The 18774-nt window shown below is 37.2% G+C and overlaps 1 protein-coding gene across 6 annotated transcripts in view; it reads right to left on the reverse strand.

Moving 5' to 3' along the window:
- PUM2 (pumilio RNA binding family member 2) overlaps positions 1–18774 on the reverse strand; it is a 75910-nt gene that overhangs the window by 8572 nt on the left and 48564 nt on the right. For 4 of the 6 annotated variants that reach the window (XM_059835919.1, XM_059835918.1, XM_059835923.1 and 1 more), the window contains exons 11-15: positions 15358–15501; positions 14022–14303; positions 8979–9215; positions 2267–2534; positions 1574–1703 (exon numbers count right to left, since the gene is read on the reverse strand). In XM_059835919.1, the coding sequence (XP_059691902.1) occupies positions 1574–1703; positions 2267–2534; positions 8979–9215; positions 14022–14303; positions 15358–15501 (1061 nt within the window). The remainder of the gene's footprint in view (positions 1–1573; positions 1704–2266; positions 2535–8978; positions 9216–14021; positions 14304–15357; positions 15502–18774) is intronic. The other 2 variants (XM_059835921.1, XM_059835920.1) reach the window with 1 other exon arrangement.

Genomic DNA, 18774 nt, shown 5'->3' on the forward strand with positions numbered 1-18774 from the left:
TCAGTGTATCTTACTTACATCTTTTATACAGTAAGCAAGCTGTAACAGGAGGGGGCAGGGGGAGAAGATATCAGCCCCTGAAGTAGCTTCTTGGTAACTTTGCATGGCTTGAAGGATCATTCTTACCATGGACACTTTGGGAAATCTAGAAATACTTGGGCTTTGCAGAGCAAAATCAAAATGGTTTTGTACACTGGCTGTATTAGAGTATAATTCAACCAATGTTTCTCAGCAGTAGCTAATTCTTGCCCTTATTCCCTCCATGGTGCTGCTAAAACCTTCTGTGTTGCTGCTCCATGTTGAGCAGAGTAGAAGGCAGTCAAGCTTCAGAATAATACACATAACCCCATTCCCAGATACCCACACAAGCTCCTTAGTTGGCACAGTACAAGAGACCGCACAGAAGTGATAACCTGGACAATCGGCTGGGTGGCACCACGAACATTCATGCAGCACTGCTGAGAACTGTCAAACCCCACACCTGTAGTCACCTAAGGCTCTGAAGAAAGCTCAAACAATATTGCCTTCCTACTTACATGATGAACTAAGTCCCTTAATACACCTAAGGCCTAGCGCACTTTTTTCCTTGAGAACTCTTCCGCAAAATTAAGATAAAAACACTCAATTGACAATGATTATCTAGGTATTCACCCAACCTAACATTATGGGAAAAAACAATTGATGACCCTTGAGCAAGAACAAGATCTTACACACCATTGGTCAGCCATGCTTTTCAGAAGATATTTTGATTTGTTAAAAAGAATATAAAGTAAAAAAAAAGTGAGCACATTGTTTCATAGACTACTCATTAAAAACTACATTCCTGTTTACAGCAACCATTTTATTTCTTATTGGACATTTTCCACCTTCACCTTCTATCCACCCAGATACTTTGATATGGTCCTTGATTTAAAGTACAGTATGCTAGATAACTTTCCTACATATAACTTTTTCCAGGACACAGGTATTGCTTTTTCTTCTCTCTAAGTCAAATCTTATAACTCTTTGATATGGGTCTTTTTTTTTTTTACCCCATAGTTTTTAACAAAAAACAAACCTGTTTTAAATATTAGTTTTAGTAATATTGGATGTATCTTATGACATCCAGTCCTGAAAATTCTTCCGCCTCAATACATTTTATGCGAGTTTCTTCATATACAGCACTGGATGAAGTTCACACAGCTATTTATTTGGGTGCAAGAGCGTTTTCCAGACCCACTCTTTACCAAGGTGCAGTAACCAATAAAAAGTATCCTTCAAATCTTTATGTTCCCCGTCACCTGCTGAAAGTCTCTGTAAATTGTGTTAAAAGGCTTGCGAAGCTTGAGTGTGCATCCTGTATATTCACCAATGTTCACCACCAATGTATGCACCACCAGTGCAAAGAGGAACTATGCCTGTTATGAAAAAAGCAGGGGATACAGAAAACATGTGTGCAGTGTTATACACTTGGGTTCTGTGGTAACAGTCCAGCAGAATTCTGCTATGATGTTAAGAAAAAAAAAGTTAAATTTAATCAGATTTTACAGCATTTCGTTTGCATTTCTGTTCATACACTTAGTGGTATGCTTACCTCAAAGAACTTCTGTATTACATAGTTTCCAAATACATCAGTCATCAATTGATATGCTGCTTGCAGGATCTCATTAAATACCATCTGGCGCTCAGCTGGAGTGGCTCGCTCCAGCTTTTGCTGTATAAATCTAAGTGCAAAAAAAGGTACATTATGCTTTAAATAAACAACAGGAAAACCTCTCAAACACCGTTTCAATGAGACACCTCAAAATTCTAAAGCAAGTATTCAACATTTATAAAACTTATTAAAATGTAAGTAGTGCCTTTGCATATAAAAGGTTACATTTTAGTAAAATGATACTTTAAAACTTTCATTTGAAAAGGATTAAAGATGAAAAGAATAACAATAACTAAGTACCTGATGATGTATTTCTAAAAAAATGGTTTTACATTCCAGATGCCAGATACTTTGCTTTCTTAATCAACGCCTTTTTGATACCTAAATACTAGAGTTTACAAGTCTAGTTATGAGGCTGTTTCTACGCTGAGAACTTCCACAAGCAGCTAAATTTATACTACTTTTATAATGAAATTTCCTAGTGAAGAAAAAGGTTAGTGTAAGAGCATGCGCTCCAATTATGGCATGCTTTGTATTAAGATGACTACCACTTCATTCAAATGTTTGATGTTAATATAATAATATCAAAGCAGCAAAATATTATTAAGTTATTAACTTTACTATAATAATTACCTAGAACCATGCTGGTCTTGGGAAAATTCAACAATATGTCCAACAAGGTCTCTTAGTTGAAGATTAGGGAAACGATTATTTCTGAAATCTTCCAGCAATCGACTACGTCCAGAAGGCATAATATCAGACCTACTGTAACGAAGGCGTGAAGGAGGGAAGAGCTGACTGGTGGAGCTAAAGAGACTGGAGGTACTCGCCGCACTGCGATACTTTGCTTCAGCTCCAGGTGCTGCAGAAATATAGCGACCACTACCATTTGTCAGTCCTCCTACAAGGAAGCAGTTCTGTCAGTAAAAGCCATAAGGAAAATAAGCAACAGCAAAACAGTAAGTGTACTAGAACTACAGATACACCCTGGAGCCAAAGAAACAATGTTGTCTTTGTTATTTATATTTACCTCATTGTGGTTGGAGGAGTTAAATAGCTTTATCTTCCAATAAATAAAAGCCATTCTCCTCCTCATTTTTATTTTATGTGAAGGGCACCAGGAAAAGAAATGTCATTAGAAGAATATAATGAAACAGGTAAAGTGAGCACCCACTCAGACTTACAGAAACTTTAGAATTGGGTGGGCCTTAGCTTACTGGGCAGATTTCCACTTCACAAACAATACTGACTGATACCCTTGTTAGTAGTCTCGAAGTTAGCCAATTGTTTCAAAATAGACCATGAAATCTGAACTACCCTTCAGTCCCTACTGAGGTACCTTTCCAACTTACAGTGTGAAAGGGCATTTTTGGGAAGGCACACGTGGTGCCTCTTGTCATGCTGTACCTGTTCTGCAGGGTATTTCATGACTTTAGCATCCCAGGCTTTCAATCTAGTACCTCTTGTAAGCATTAAATATGTCAAATTTCAAACCAAGTAACTAAGAATACTTAATTCTAAAACAACCAAAGATATATCAAACTGAAGTTCCTTTTAGAAACACGAAATCCTTTCCTTGCTGTGAAAACATTCATCATTCTCACTACACTTCATCTTTCCTTACTTTCGAAGAACTGAATTGCCTTCCTATGTTTAGGTCCTACTCCTTTTTGCTAGTGATTCCACCTACAGCTATCACCATTGCACAGTCCTGTGAATTTCTCCTCACATATTGCTCTCTAATCAGTTTGTCACTCTGAGCTCCTCCAGTAGGCCTCTCTCCCCTCCACTTTACAACTGGCAATTATCATAATAAGCATGCAAACAATGCATCTTTCCCAACTACAGTATGATTTTAAAAGGGATACTGCTACTATACTACAAGCAGAGATATTCAAAGACAATACCCATGTAGAAATCTCAACTCTACTACTAAAAAAAACCCCAACCTAAAATTATCAAGTATGAATTGGAAAGGGAAAGCATTTTCAGTTTCCCTATCTAGAAACTGACCCAGTAACTAAAAGCCCTTTCAAAGTCAACAGAATAAATATCTACATTTGAATTTAAAACAATATGCAGTATGTGCTGTTTGAATGGTGCTCTATTACAAAATTAATTAAAAAAAAAAAAGAAATCAGCTGACAGTGCCCCAGCCAAGCCTTCTTTTGGTTCCAAGTATTTATAAGGCCAGGCAACAACAGTGTTACAGTGGGCTGGTAATGTATTAATGGTAAAGTATCTTTTTTGAAAGGTCAAATTGCAATACCAGTCTGAGATGTTAGTGCTCTGCAAGACATATCAAGCATCACATTTATTGCACTGTATAGTATTATGCCCTAAAATAGAAATAATTAGTATTTATTTTATAATTAGTTTTCAAAATTCAGTGGTTAAGAATCAGTAAAGAATCAGTAAATACTTTATGCCCCACAATACCTTTTAAAAAAACGCTAGGTCGTCTTTGAAATTAAAGCGTCTGAATTCTTTACAGCCAGAAAAATCAAGTTTTTTTAACTATAATTTTTAGTTTCCACTGACAATCACTATTTCAGTGATACTAACAGACAAAAAGAAAACAGAAACCCAACATTCTGCAGGTGAAGCAGTATACAGAGTGATGCTGTACAGTCATTTCTCTTCCAGGAACAGCCTTCTAAAGAACAAAAAATTATGCACCTAAAATCATGGTATTTCTCATCTAGATTATTTAAATATATGAACGAAATCCTAGCTTCCCTGTAAATGCCGTGTAGTAACACTATTTAAGGCCACGAGAGGGCAGCAAAGCCCGTTTAAAAGGAAGTATTATAGGCTACTTTCCTGTTGTAGCATCTCTAGTGCTCCACTGATCACATGCTCAATCCTCTGCCAGAAACTAGTAGAGTAGTTTTGATAATATGCTCACAAACTGCATGGCTCTAATTAGCATACACAGTCATGGAATTGCACATGTGAATCAGGAATTGTTTAAGCTTTTTTTTTTTAACTGAGCCTTCATGTAAGTATAAATTAAATGTGACAATTTATCCAGCAATTAAAACAAATTAAGAAACTTATATAGCATATTTGTTAAAAGCTACCATGTGTAGAACTACATGTATACAATACATTTCACACTCACGATTATCAAACCTTTCTTCAATCTAATTTGGGGATCATCCCTTTTTAAGACTTGTGAGACAACTATGCTGCAACAGGGAGACTCCTGTCTAGCCTGTGAAACTACTTAAGACGATCACGTTAAGCAGGATCATAATACAGGAAGGCTGAAAACGTACCCGTTGTGCCTAGAAGAACCTGTCATACTTCAAAAGCACAGAGAAAGCTTAGCTTTGTAAAACCTTGGATGCTATTATAAAAAAATAATAATTTAATAGGTAATTAGCTTTTCTTCTCATGTAACCTTTTATTATAGCTGCAGTCTTACAGTTCAGTGGCAACTTTGCAGATTTAAAAAATAGTAAAACCCCCAAAATAAAAACATATTTTCAAAGGTACTTATAGGCAGATATATCCTTGTATACAATGGACTATTTCAGAAATATTGTACTCATTACTTTCTCAGTCCAAAAACGACCAAAGCATTAGTGTGGACATTACGGACACCTGGTTTCCTTCCTGAAAACTTTGAGTGTGAACAGCTTAGCAATGGAAAACTGAAATCTGAGTTCAAGTTACCCAAATCCTCCTGGTTAGCCTACCACATCCCCATGCGCTTCAAGAACTCAGGAGACTTCTTTTACAGATTCTGATTCCAAACTAGAAAGGCAACACCCTAGGTCTTACAAATTATTTTGGGAATATACCCTACTGAATAAAGCACATAGTCTAAACTGAAGTTTCAGTGCAAACACTGAAATTTTAAAAGACTGTTATCAGGCACCAGTATAGCCACACAATTACAACTGTTGGAGAATAAAGCATGCAGTTCATTCTTCAGATAATCACTTTGCTATCGCTTCTGATCTCGTAAAACAAAGACCTCTGATGCAATAAACAATATTAAGTTGTTTTACAGTTTAATTGAACCTAAATCCCCGTGGCTAGTCCATAGGGAAGAAGAGGCACAGAGGTATAAAGGGGACATTGATCATCTAAAACAGTGCCTTACTAAGCTTCAAGGACACAAAGCATGTTAAATTACTAACTCCTTAACATGGATAGCATATTTAATGTAAAGAAGAACATAAAAAAATTTTAAAAACTAGATCTAGGCACATTTATTTTGATAGCATTAGTCTGTTAGTACTTACTACCGAAGTATTTCTTCAATCGTTTCTAAGCAAGACATAAAACAGATTTACTGCACAGTAACTCTCGTTTAAATCAGTCAACAATACTATTTTCTAGTAAAATACATACAAGCATATGAACACTTTAAACTTGATTTCCACAAAGTATTTGTTCATCTGTAAAAAAGTAGCTTCATCTCATCCTCAGCTAAAAATTTCATCTTCATATGGGAAACAGAATTACACATATATATGTACACATATATGCATATATATATGCATGTGTATTTTATGAATCAACGCAAGTGCTTATTATGCCTGGTTTACCGAAGCCCTACAGAGTAGATACACAGCAGAGGCAATGCAAAGTTCCCTATACTGTCCTGCCAAGGGGCCTTACTCTTACCCAAAATGACAACTTCTGAAGATAAAACATAAATCTAAACTACTAACAAGCTTGGCTTGCAACTCACAGAAAATAATTACTTCCAAAAGCCCAGATTTTAAAAATCCTACTCTACACCAAACCCTTAAAATGCTGCAATGTACCAAACAGAGTAAACACTACCAATCTAAGAGGTTTTTTTATAACATAGGAAAAATACTTCCTCTTGCAGTTTTTTGTCCCTGGGAGTGAAAGGGTAGTTCAAATTCATGACCTTACTGCTCCAACTGATTACAGTAAAGAAGCAGTTACAGACAACTGACAAATCCCTTCAAATACAGGAAAACTGACACTAGAACAAAGTAATTAGCACATTCCTATTTTAGGATGTTGGATGAAAGTTGGTAAGAAGATATAAAATCAGTACAATAACACAAATTTCTTGTAAAAGGGAAACTGGTCTTTTAAGCTACAAATTGCAGCAGTGTCTGACAAAGGGGTTATAAAATCATGCACCCTTTCCCAGTATTGTGCTCTAGTATTCTGGTGGCTGAAATAGGAGCAACCGAGTTTGTAGCCCATTTTAAAATAGGAGTTAAACTTAGCTGAACCTGTTGATACAAGAAGGCAGGACAACAAGTTTTGAAGGTGAAGAGAGAGCTGCATTTGACAGGCATTATCAGAATACCAATGGAAACTGCATGCAGACATGAACTTACAATGTTGTTCTACTCTGAAAAGTGACTATGTGATAATCATACCCTTGTTAAAATATACTCCCTGATTGGTTTCAGGTATAAGTTCTCATTTGGTGAGAAAGCTTTATCTTTTTATTTAACAGGACAGACAACTGCAGAAATAGTCTTCAACTTTTTGTGATGGTGCACCTTGGATGTAACTGCACAAAGATATGACACAGGGCAGAATACAGGAAATGCTAAAAAAAAAAATTACTGTGTTTTTGTGAAAGCAAAAATACAGAAGACCTCAATTTCCAAATTTCAGATGGATTTGGTAAGGTAGTAAAAACTTTACCCGTAATCAAGGTCCACTTCATTTGGAAGATGAAGAGGCAGTACACATGAAAGCCAACAACGTTGTGTCAATTTTCAGAGTACAACTGTACATTCTGGCCTTTACACTCTAATCTAGTACATGATTTTAACAAACTATTATGCTCAGTTCACACTGCCAAACAGTCCGAAATGGATTAAAATCAGTATTTAACAATTTCTGCTGATAGAGGTAATCCTCTATACTGATCGCAGCTTACTTTCTCAGAACTGAAAGTCTTTTATTTAACATTTATCAAATGTGAAACAACACAAAACTTTCAATGTTTTGAATTTTAGATAATGCCTTCCAAAAATTTGGTTTAAGTATAGTTTTCAGTAATATGAAAACTATTGTGAGAGTACTTTGAAAAGAAAGAAAGAAAAAGATTTCCATGATAACCCCATTGTCAGATGTTCAGAACTTTCTCAAAAGCCTCCATTTGGGCTGAAACTTTCCATGCTTGGTCTCAGCCCAAAGGTGCACTTTGTAGACCTGAAAAAGGAAAAAAGGTAAGTAAAAAAAATAAAACGTGCTGAAACATCCCCTTGCCCAGTTTTACTTTGGGTATTCAGCACTTAACCATGAAGGGGATACTGAACTGTAAATGTAATATATTTAAATTACTTTTAACCTTGTTACACAAATCACTCACACATTTCTCACTTAAAGTGTATTTTGGTAGGCACTTAAATTTTTACTGTTTTATTTGCACTAACAGAAGTACAGGGGAATAGGTTGCCTATTACCTGCACAAAACTGTGCAGTGAATAGTTATTGGAGCAACAGGCAACTCAGTCTTGAAATTACATCCAGTTTCAGCGTAGGATTTTAGCATCCAAATTAAATGACCACAAATATTTGCAGCAAAAAAAGGGAATGTTTATCAAGTAACCTCAGGTTAGAGGCATTCTCTTCTAAATATACTGTAGGCTGTGGTGGGGTTTCTTTAGATTTTAAATTTTTTTTAAAAAAGGTTGAGCTCCCATGTCATCTAACTAGCTCAAAAATTTTCTAAAAGATTACTATCATCATTCCTTAAAAATACATCTGATAACACGGAGCCACCACTGACAAAGCCTTTGCTACTTCTTTCACAAATGCATTTTCTTTTCTTCCACCAGCCTGGTGATAAACTATTGTCTTCCTGGCAAAGCATCTGGGCCATGAGGTAGTAGGCTCACTGATTCAAAAAAATCACCTTTCAATACATTTTACATTGAGAGCTTTGCTCACTTTTCTACTTTATCATGGTAAGGGGCAGTAGTAAAAGTCACTTCACTGTTAAACACAGTATCATCTTAAACTGTCCTTAAAGTGGTAATACACTGAAGTAGAAACAAAAATAATGCACCTTTGCTTGTCACACTGTAGAAACATAATACAAAAAGGACCAATAAGTCTTACTGGGCTCTCTATCGGGCTTCTGCAAGGGAAGTAAAATCAGTTGCTGGCCTGATACTGCAAAAAGCTGAGTGCCCTCCACTGTCAAATCAATGAGCATTTGAGCGTGCTCTTCACCTTTCAGGAATGGCCCCTCTTCATTACGAAACTGTTTAACAGCAAAGGTAATGTGACATCTCTTATGCAACATATATTTTACACATAGAAATACATACACACATACAAACAAAAAGTGTTTTTTTGCTTTTTTGTTTTTGTTTTTTTTTACCTAAATGCAAACTGGATGAGGATCCATGTGATGAAAGTGATGGCGGTGGCGTAAGTGAATGTCCTGGCGTTTGGCTTGGCAGAGGCATGCCTATTGGACTTGGAGAGGAGGAAAATCCCAGACTATTGTAAAATGGCTGCCCTATGGGTGCTAGGCTGCTACTAGATCTTTTGTACAAGTCAGAGCTAGTAGATAGAGAATCTCTCCTTGTGGCACTACTACTTGCAGAACTGCCAACTGAAGAAGAAATAAAAAGACCCTAATTACACAGTGTCAACTGAATAAAACCTATCCCCAACTACAGCTGGGCAATAACAGATGTGATCACAATAATTACAATCGTTATGACAAAGACAATTACTGTGATAACCACACATACTTTTAAGTAAATCTAAGTGGGTATAAACATACCACTGATTAAGTAATTTCACCAATGCCCATGTCTTTCAACATTTCATTCTAGACTTCTCACAGTAATATTGCAGTACTCCGTTTTAATCGCCTGGCCTCGGGACAAATATGGAACTTATGAGATTAGATTACACTGTCGCTTTACAGAATAAGTGATTCTAAAAATATTTCCACCAGACTCTTTGATAAGTTTTTTTCCAGCGTAAATTATTAGTCAGACAGTGATACTTGATTTCAGGAAAAAGGCTAGAAACAATTGATTTTTGTTGTATAAGGGTTCAGAAAATAATCTATGTTGCTGTTCAGCTGTTTCTGAACTTCCTCTTGTTTGTGAACCCCTCACCTGTAGGAAAAAAATGACTACTTAAAATTCCCTACGAGAATTATGATTCTCAAAGAAGTGTTTTGAAAAGATATTATAAAGGAGGAATAGGCTAAGAAGAAGATGAGAAGCAGAGCAAAGATAGGAAAATTAAGGTAAGAAACTAAAAATGTAATTTTACCGCTACCAGTGTTTCTGAAAGTAAAATTAGACTAGAAACTTTGGATAACAGTGTATTAGTGAAGGACTGGTTATCCTGCACAGCATCATTCAGCAAGGCAATGAACAGTCTAGGATAAATTAGGAAAACAATAAAAAGTTTTTAGAAATGTTAAATTCTAGTATCTGTTGCATACTAGTGAAATATTGAACTAGAGTGCCTATTTTAAACACTGGAGCTTTATTATACTCATGAACAAAACCAAGACTATGGATATTTCGATAACAAAGATGCTTCTTAAGCCAAATTTGGAAAATTGATTTCTACTTCAACTTAAAAAGGAAAAGGCCAGAATTTATCTTCCATAATCTTTACCCTTGTCAGGTACCTTCCTGCTGAAGCTGGCAGGATGTCCCAATATGAAATTTGCCTGATACTTCCCATTTTAAGACACTATTTTTTTTTTAACATTAGCAACTTGGCTAATTCTTTTCATAGCAGGTCCATTTGCTTGGACCAAATTTTCCAAAGAAGTTCTGCCCAAACAACACTGCCGTTTCAGAAAAACAGGCAAGGAAAGATGCTTTATCCTTAGCAAAACAATCCAGCTACCTATTATTTGAGAAGTTAACGCTTTCATGTACTCAGACCAATGTGCTAGCAACAGGAGACTTTTATTTTCATTGTCTCTTTGATTGAGCTAAAAATCTTAGCAGAATCACAGTTCATACAAGTTCAGCACTGACCTGCTACAGACTCATAGCTGAAAACTTAAACTCCTGTCCATACATGGCACATCCGAGATGACTGATAAAGGTTTTCCCTGCAATTGAACTTCTAGGCTTCTGTGTGCCTTGCCAAAAATGGACTCAAACTGCTGCTCAAGATCCCACCTTCTGTTTGGAAGGCCCATCAGGCAGTGTGGAAAGGAAGCTCTACTTCAAATGCAGAGGAGACAAAAGCCAAACACAAGAAATAGACCAGGGAAAAAGAAAAGAGAAAAAAAGAAAGAAGAAAAAAATAAACCAGAACCAGGAGGAGAGAAAGGTCAAAGGAGCCAACAAGGAGACTGCAAGAAAACTGGCAAGCACTTTCAAAACCAGTGGGACTGAGGATGAAAAGAAAGCAGATCTGAAGAAAAGGCTGTAGAAGGTATATGTGACTGTGGGGCAAAAAGACGGGAATAATAAGCTGATGATGGGAACATCACACAGTACAAGCAGGAACAGAAACATATTTGGGAGGGGAAGCAGGAGAAAAAATGTTGCCTGGAAACTGAGAAGGAAGACATACTAGAGGAGAAGCCAGAAGGAAGAGATACTGCACTAACTAGGCATGGAGATTGAGAATAAGAAATCAGAAGAGCAAATGAAGGCAACAGTTGAAAGAAATCTCAAGATTTGAGACTAGCTCTACAGGTTCTGGCTCAGCTGGTGAGCCATGTGAATGTTAATACAACACTACATGATGGATTGTTATTTTTCCAACTATGAAAAAAGCTAAGTAAACTTTAGCTTTCTTTCAGGGTTTCTTACTCAACTAAATTACTGCAGCTTAACAAGTTACCGTGAACCAGCTGAGTTGCATTTTCACACACACAAGCAAAGCTCACAAAAACCAGAAGATAATTTGAATTAGCTTACCCCTCTTCACCACTGTCTAAACTAATGCAATTACTTTACACTTGTTACAAGCCAGAACTAGGCATCTGGAAAGCTGCCATAGTTGATCTAATTCTTAGTTACCTGTTAAGCTGCAGTAACTTACCATGTACCTAAACCTTTAAAATAGAGTATGAATGACTTTTATTATAAAAGACCTAAGACTGTAAAGTACATACTGCCATTTATATGGTATGTTTGCCTCTTCCTGTTTTTTACTTTATTGTTCAGTCATCCAGCTAGAACATGCTCATCTCTGCATTTTTTTCAGAGCTATTTTTTTTTTCCATGCAACAACTGAAAACATAAGGGCAAGATCTGTATTGCCATCTGTCAGTCTTCATGGCTATATTTTAACTGAAGTTCAACCTTTACAACACACTGACGGGAGTTACAAAGAAGCTGAAACTTTGGCAAGTAAAAAATTAAAATTGTTTTTAATTTGCCTCAACATGCATTAGCACCATTTGTGTAAGTACTCATCTGTGTAATTCAGTTCATATATACATACAGGAACTCTTAAAAAAAATAATGATCAGGAAGCATTTTTTAAGTGGCTATTATGGCAAGTACAATTTATACTTGGCAGACGGGCACTTTCAATATACTTTTATTCCAATAATACTACTAAAAATATTTCAGGTTTAGATAGCACCTTTCATCAGCACTTCTCAAACTGCAAAAGCATAGGCTTCCTGCTTCCCTGGGAAAACTACCATGCTAATTAAATCACCTAGGATACTGCTGCAAAATTTCAGCATATGCTGTCTATGCTGAAGGCTTTGGACAAAGCTCTGGAACTGACCTTTACTACAAGAAAAAGGCTTTATCTCCTGTGCCAGAAAGAACTATGTTGATTCTTCTTAAGTAGATAGACAACTAAAATTTGTATTCTATGGAGGTTCCTGTGATAATGCTGGACAAAGACTTTTATGGCTTAAAACTATTCTATCTAGAGACTTAAAATGGGTGCACTGCATTAAATATGCAGATATACTTATGATCACTGTCTATTAATGAAATGAAACTACCCAGAAGAAAATACAGCTGCTAAGAATTCACTGAAATTCTACAAGTAGCTCAGGGCAAATTATATTATAAAATATAGCACTTGGATAGCACAATTACTTTGTAAATAAGATTTACCTGTGGTGGTATTATGGAAAATTAAGAAATTCTACATGACTGAGTAGCCTGTATTTTTTTTTTTTTTAATTAAAGATGGTATGTTTAGAGTCTCCTGCTCCACTCTTTAAAATCAGATATTAGAGAGGATCAGTATATAACTTGATTCTGGATTTCTTAGCATTAGTTTTGTTAAAGTAAATAATTTTTCAGATTTTATGAAAGACAACACTGAGAAAAATCTCTGTGTTGGTAGGCAGTACATCTGACATCACTATTCACCTCCACTTAGTTACCAAATAACAGGTATCATGTTTTAACACTGAAGGGTGTGTTTTTCCTTTTGTTTTTCCATATATGACGCTATCTTGCAATAATCTTTCTTTCAACATCTATTTTTTTTTTTAATTAATTCCCTTGGGACATTTAACTTTGAAAAGAATACTGATAAGAGTACCTAAATTTCCCCCAATTTCTACCAATCTGCAAGATACGTAAGATTATAAACACACTCCACTGATTTCATTAAAATAAACAATTCAGTACTGTAACTTAGAGATTAATAGCCAAAGGAAATATTCTTTAGAAAAGATATTTTGCTTGCCTTACTAATACTGAATTTGAAATAGAAGAAAACCTACCTTGCATGTTTAAAAACTGTGAGAATAAGAAATTTCTGCTATAGAGCAGAAACATGATGGCAACATTGATTTTTTTATTTTTTATTAAATACAAACAGGTTGATACTATTCAGGAGCATCTGTTGAAATAATTTAAAGGCCCCAAACTTGCACAGAACTATTTATGCTTAACTGTATCTAAGATTAAACCTACTGAATTTAACAAGGACTATTCTTGGGTATTAAGTTTTTCCGTTTTATAAGTCCTGTAAAAAATGTTATGGAAACAAACATTTCAATAATAGATCAAATTTAGAAAGTCATATGCTATTTAATTTTTTTAAAAATTAGGAATCTTCCTGACATGAAAATTATGACAGAATACATATCTCAAAAGTCATCAATTGTTATTTTAAACACAGAATGAAGACTTCCTTGAAAATAAAAAGCTTACTAAAAACAGTAACAAACTTCTGGGGCAGAGTATAGTGCTCAATATGGGAAAGTATTTTGGAGATATCTATGACTACAGGATATTCTTCAAAAATGCATCTTGTATACAGAGCCCAAGTGAATTTAAAAAACCCTTTTTCTTCCCCTATAATTTGTTTTAAACTTAAATAGCCTATTTCTGCATTCTTTTTAGAAATCTATGTGTATATAATATGTCTGGATACAGATACATTTTTTTTTTTGTTTAACACAAAAGTCTCACAGAATTTCCTCACTATATTAACAACCTACCTGATGAGCCAAATCCACCAAGTGCAGAGCCGATAGCTGCTCCTAAAGAGCTGCTACTTCCAAAGCCAAGAGATGTGCTTCCTGGTTGACCAGGACCATGTGAAAAAAGGGAACTGCTCTGGGAGTTATTGGTCAAAGAGTTACTGCCATAAAATGAATTGGATTGTAGGCTACTATTTGTTTGCTGTTGCTGTTGTTGTGGCTGGGCACCAAGTGGCCGAAATAGACCGTTCGTGGCTCCCGTGAGATTGTTTGCTGTTCCTCCAGCTGAAGCAGCTGCAGCTGTAAAACACATGTTTTCAATCATAATTACTCTCTCAAACATTTCTGACTGAAAATGGACTATTCAGCTCTAAATCATATTTTCTTGAAGCCCTCTTGAACAAGCAGAAATTCACATATTAAAGGACTAAAAGAGACTTTATAGTATTACACAGTCTTAATTACCTGAGGAAAAAAATGAAGACAGTATATGTTGTAGGCTAATCAAGACTGTAGAATTGTTAATGTAATTGAGGGAATTTTCAGCATAAACATATAAGACATTACTGTTTACTGAACTGTGCTTTTATATCAGTTGCAATAGCAGAGTTGCAGCTAAGAGCCATTCAAAGACATCCTCAGCTACTAATGTCAGAAGCAAGTTCTGCAAAGAGAAAGAAGCTTATAGATTAACTTAAAATCTAATTTTCTGAACAGATTAATCTGGTGTTAGTATTTTGGATTTTAATTCAATAAAAGCAATAAATACAATGGTTCAGTAAAGTAGTACCAGACCTTATCACTGATAAAATGAGAAAAAGAAAACTAGAGACATTTGATATAAGTAATTCTCCTCTTCTGCTGTCTGTTCTATAGTTTTTTTTTCCTTGCCACACTTTTCAGGAGAAAAAACTTTCAGAAGAAAAGCATAGCAAGGCCCCAGAGCACTCCATCATCTTCTGCCAGGCCGAAGCAATGAAATGATGCTTCCTAGAGGACACCATTTAGGGGATTGATGAGAAGTGCATGTTATATGCATGGGGAGAGGAAAGGGGAAAATGTTCCTATCTGACAAGCAACAGCATTTGCAGAAACATGCCTGTATATGTATGCGGAGAGGACTGTAAATTTGAATTAAAAAAGGAAAGCTACATCTCTGAGAAACAGCAGTGTGTCTCAGAGAAAAGGAGGCAACAATAGGAAAGAGAGTGTGTATGGTATATCCTTCACAACTAGAAAACTTCACAGATGCACACAAAACACATCAACAATATCAAATACTAAATCAACCCACATTACTGTTAAGATTCAGTACAAAAGTGGAAAAAACCTCCATGCAGGATCAAATACTTACCTGCTTGTGCTGCTGCAGAACTGATTATAACAGGAGTTGAGGCCACCAATCTGACTGGTGCTCCAAGGCCAGTTCTCGCTCCAGGGCCTACTACTAAGGCACCAGTCTGATCGTAATAGGCAGTGGGAGCTAGTACTTGATAGCCTACACAACACAGAATACAAGACTTAGTAGTACAGATAGTCTCATATAGTCAGCATTTCTTCTCTCCTTGAAACATTCTGACAACAAACTACAAGGGGGAAAACCAGCATTTCTGCCATATTGCCTTAGAACGTCAACTGGACATCAGAAGAGAAAACAGTGAACATGATAAAACAGTGTTGAAAAAAATCTTATTTAGGAATGCTCTACATATTTTTTTAAAACTAGAATAACAGCTAAATTTAGTAGTCTGAAGCTGACTTTTGTTTTCAAGGTTAACAAAGTAAGTTTCCAACATCATAGTGGAAAGGTACAGGAACAACACAACTGGCCATATTTGGATCATTATTGAATCAATTTCTTTTAGCAATTTAAAATATTCTACATTTCTCTTGTACTCCTTGGTATGTGGAAAAGGTACTGAAATCTGTACAATTAAAGGGTTGAAATAAATGCAAGTTTGGCAATTCCATACACTACCTAGCCACACTTGAAAGTCTATCTACAAGAACACATTAGGAGAGGAATGCTCTATGTGCAGGAACACCTTGGACCACTCAGTTTCACAGAAGAAAAACTAATCTAAGTATAATTTCATTCAGTTGACAGTTAAGTGTTGGAACAGGAGGAGAAAAAGGAGAAAAGAAGCAGAAGGAAGGAAAACAGGCTACAAGATATGAATGAAGGCAGGCAAGAGAGACAAAAAAGAGCAAAACAAAACACCTTTATTTAGGACAAGAGTGAGAGAATTAATTTTAAAGCTCTGACACTTTATAATGAAGTAGAAGAACTGGAATAAGAATCCCTAAAAAATGGAAGACAAGAGCTAGGATAATCTAAGAAAGTGTGCTGACAATGAAAAGATAACACCATCTAATTTTGAGGTTGACTATTCTTATAAAGCAGTAAAACAAAAGAGAATGTCAACATTCCTCCCATGTTCAAATATACACTAATGCCATTAAAAAAGAAGTTAAGATTGCAAAAATCACACATCTATTTTTGTACGTGTAAGAACCAAGATTTTGCATACTATTTTAAGTCAGTTTCCATGTATGTTCAGAACTAGGCCTAGCAGAGTTCTCTCTGAAATACATATGGACCTGAACATAAAGACCTGGGCCTCTAATTCCAGGTGAGTACCTCAATCACCAGGCTTCCAAGTCGTATTTTCTCCTTCTCAATTTCTAAAACATCTGTGTAATCTCTTCTGCCTAGACGCCTTGCTCCAAAAACAGAGCTGGAAACACCATCTGCCTACTGGCCTGGTGGTCTCCCATAGTATTCTCCTGGAGAAGCTGGCGAATCATGGCTTAGACAAGTACACTCTTCGCTGGGTAAAAAAACCGGCTGGATGGCCGAGCCCAGAGTCGTGGTGAATGGGGTGAAGTCCAGCTGGCGGCCGGTCACAAGCGGAGTCCCCCAGGGCTCAGTTTTGGGACCGGTCTTGTTTAATATATTTATTGATGATCTGGACGAGGGGATTGAGTGCACCCTCAGCAAGTTTGCAGATGACACCAAGTTGGGCGGGAGTGTTGATCTGCCCGAGGGTAGGAGGGCTCTGCAGAGGGATCTGGACAGGCTGGATCGATGGGCCCAGGCCAACTGGATGAGGTTCAACAAGGCCAAGTGCCGAGTCCTACGCTTGGGTCACAACAACCCCAGGCAACGCTACAGGCTTGGGGACGAGTGGCTGGAAAGCTGCCCCGCAGAAAAGGACCTGGGGGTGTTGATCGACACCCAGCTGAATATGAGCCAGCAGTGTGCCCAGGTGGCCAAGAAGGCCAACGGCATCCTGGCCTGTATCAGAAAGAGTGTGGCCAGCAGGAGTAGGGAGGTGATCGTGCCTCTGTACTCGGCACTGGTGAGGCCACACCTCGAATACTGTGTTCGGCTTCGGGCCCCTCACTACAAGAAGGACATTGAGGTGCTGGACTGTGTCCAGAGAAGGGCAACGAAGCTGGTGAAGGGTCTGGAGCACAAGTCTGATGAGGAGCGGCTGAGGGAACTGGGGTTGTTTAGCCTGGAGAAGAGGAGGCTGAGGGGAGACCTCATCGCTCTCTACAACTACCTGAAAGGGGGTTGCAGAGAGGTGGGTGTTGGTCTCTTCTCCCAAGTGACAGGACAAGAGGAAATGGCCTCAAGTTGCACCAGGGGAGGTTTAGACTGGATATTAGGAAAAATTTATTTACTGAGAGAGTGGTGAGACACTGGAATAAACTGCCCAGGGAAGTGGTGGAGTCGCGATCCCTGGAGGTGTTCAAGGAACGTGTGGACGAGGCATTGTGGGACATGGTTTAATGGGCATGGTGGTGTTTGTTCGTTGATGGTTGGACTCGATGATCTTACAGGTCTTTTCCAACCTTAGGGATTCTGTGATTCTGGTTACGGTACTCTCCAGGGAAGCTGGAGACACCGGTCCAGATTCTCTCACACTAAGAAAATCTGAAGATACGAAGGAGACTCAGATAGTGAACAGGACAGGAGTGATGAAAATCCAGATCTTTAGGTTCGACCCATGGTTGTCACTACTATCATTCCAAACCTGTTTGTTATCACTGCTCACTACTTGTTTTGCATTCCAGGTGCATCTACAATCTCTTTCCCACCAACAGCATAGGAAGACAGTTGTCCTCCACAGAGTTTGTCTGAAAGTTTGACTAGTTAAAAACAACCAAAACAGGTTCTTATAATTGAATGGGTTAGGAAACCTTTGCTATAGGTGCCACTGCCTCTTCCACCTACAAAATTGTGCTGTGCTGCTCTACCAACTTCACCACTAAGAAAGATTGCTACATTCCCAAGGTAGGAAAAGGTGACAGTGACTGCTGTCTGTTTTACTGTAGTTCTGTAGAAAACACAGCATAGAATATTAGAAGATTAGTGACGCAGTAGGAAAGCTCTTTACAATACCACATACATTCCTGCATACATTAGCAATGTTTGATTACTAGTATCTACATAATTTCTTCTTTTACTCACAGCACATTCAGAACTCAGAATTGGCTAATACTTACCAGTATTTACTTTGTCCACCTACCCTCTTCAAATGTTCAAACCCACAGATAACACTATAGCTGTATAAAAAAGGACTGATTGTGTATTTACACCCTTGTGCTCATCTGAAACTAAATACACTGCATTTTATGTGACTTCAGGCTCACAATGTAAACAAGCCTATTTTCCAATGTAAAATACTTGGGGGGGGGGACGGGGGGACGGACCCAAAAAGATAACTTATACAGTATTGCATAAACTGCATTAGTATTATTC

This window comes from Gavia stellata, chromosome 2 (genome assembly GCF_030936135.1).
Source record: "Gavia stellata isolate bGavSte3 chromosome 2, bGavSte3.hap2, whole genome shotgun sequence".
NCBI lineage: Eukaryota > Metazoa > Chordata > Aves > Gaviiformes > Gaviidae > Gavia > Gavia stellata.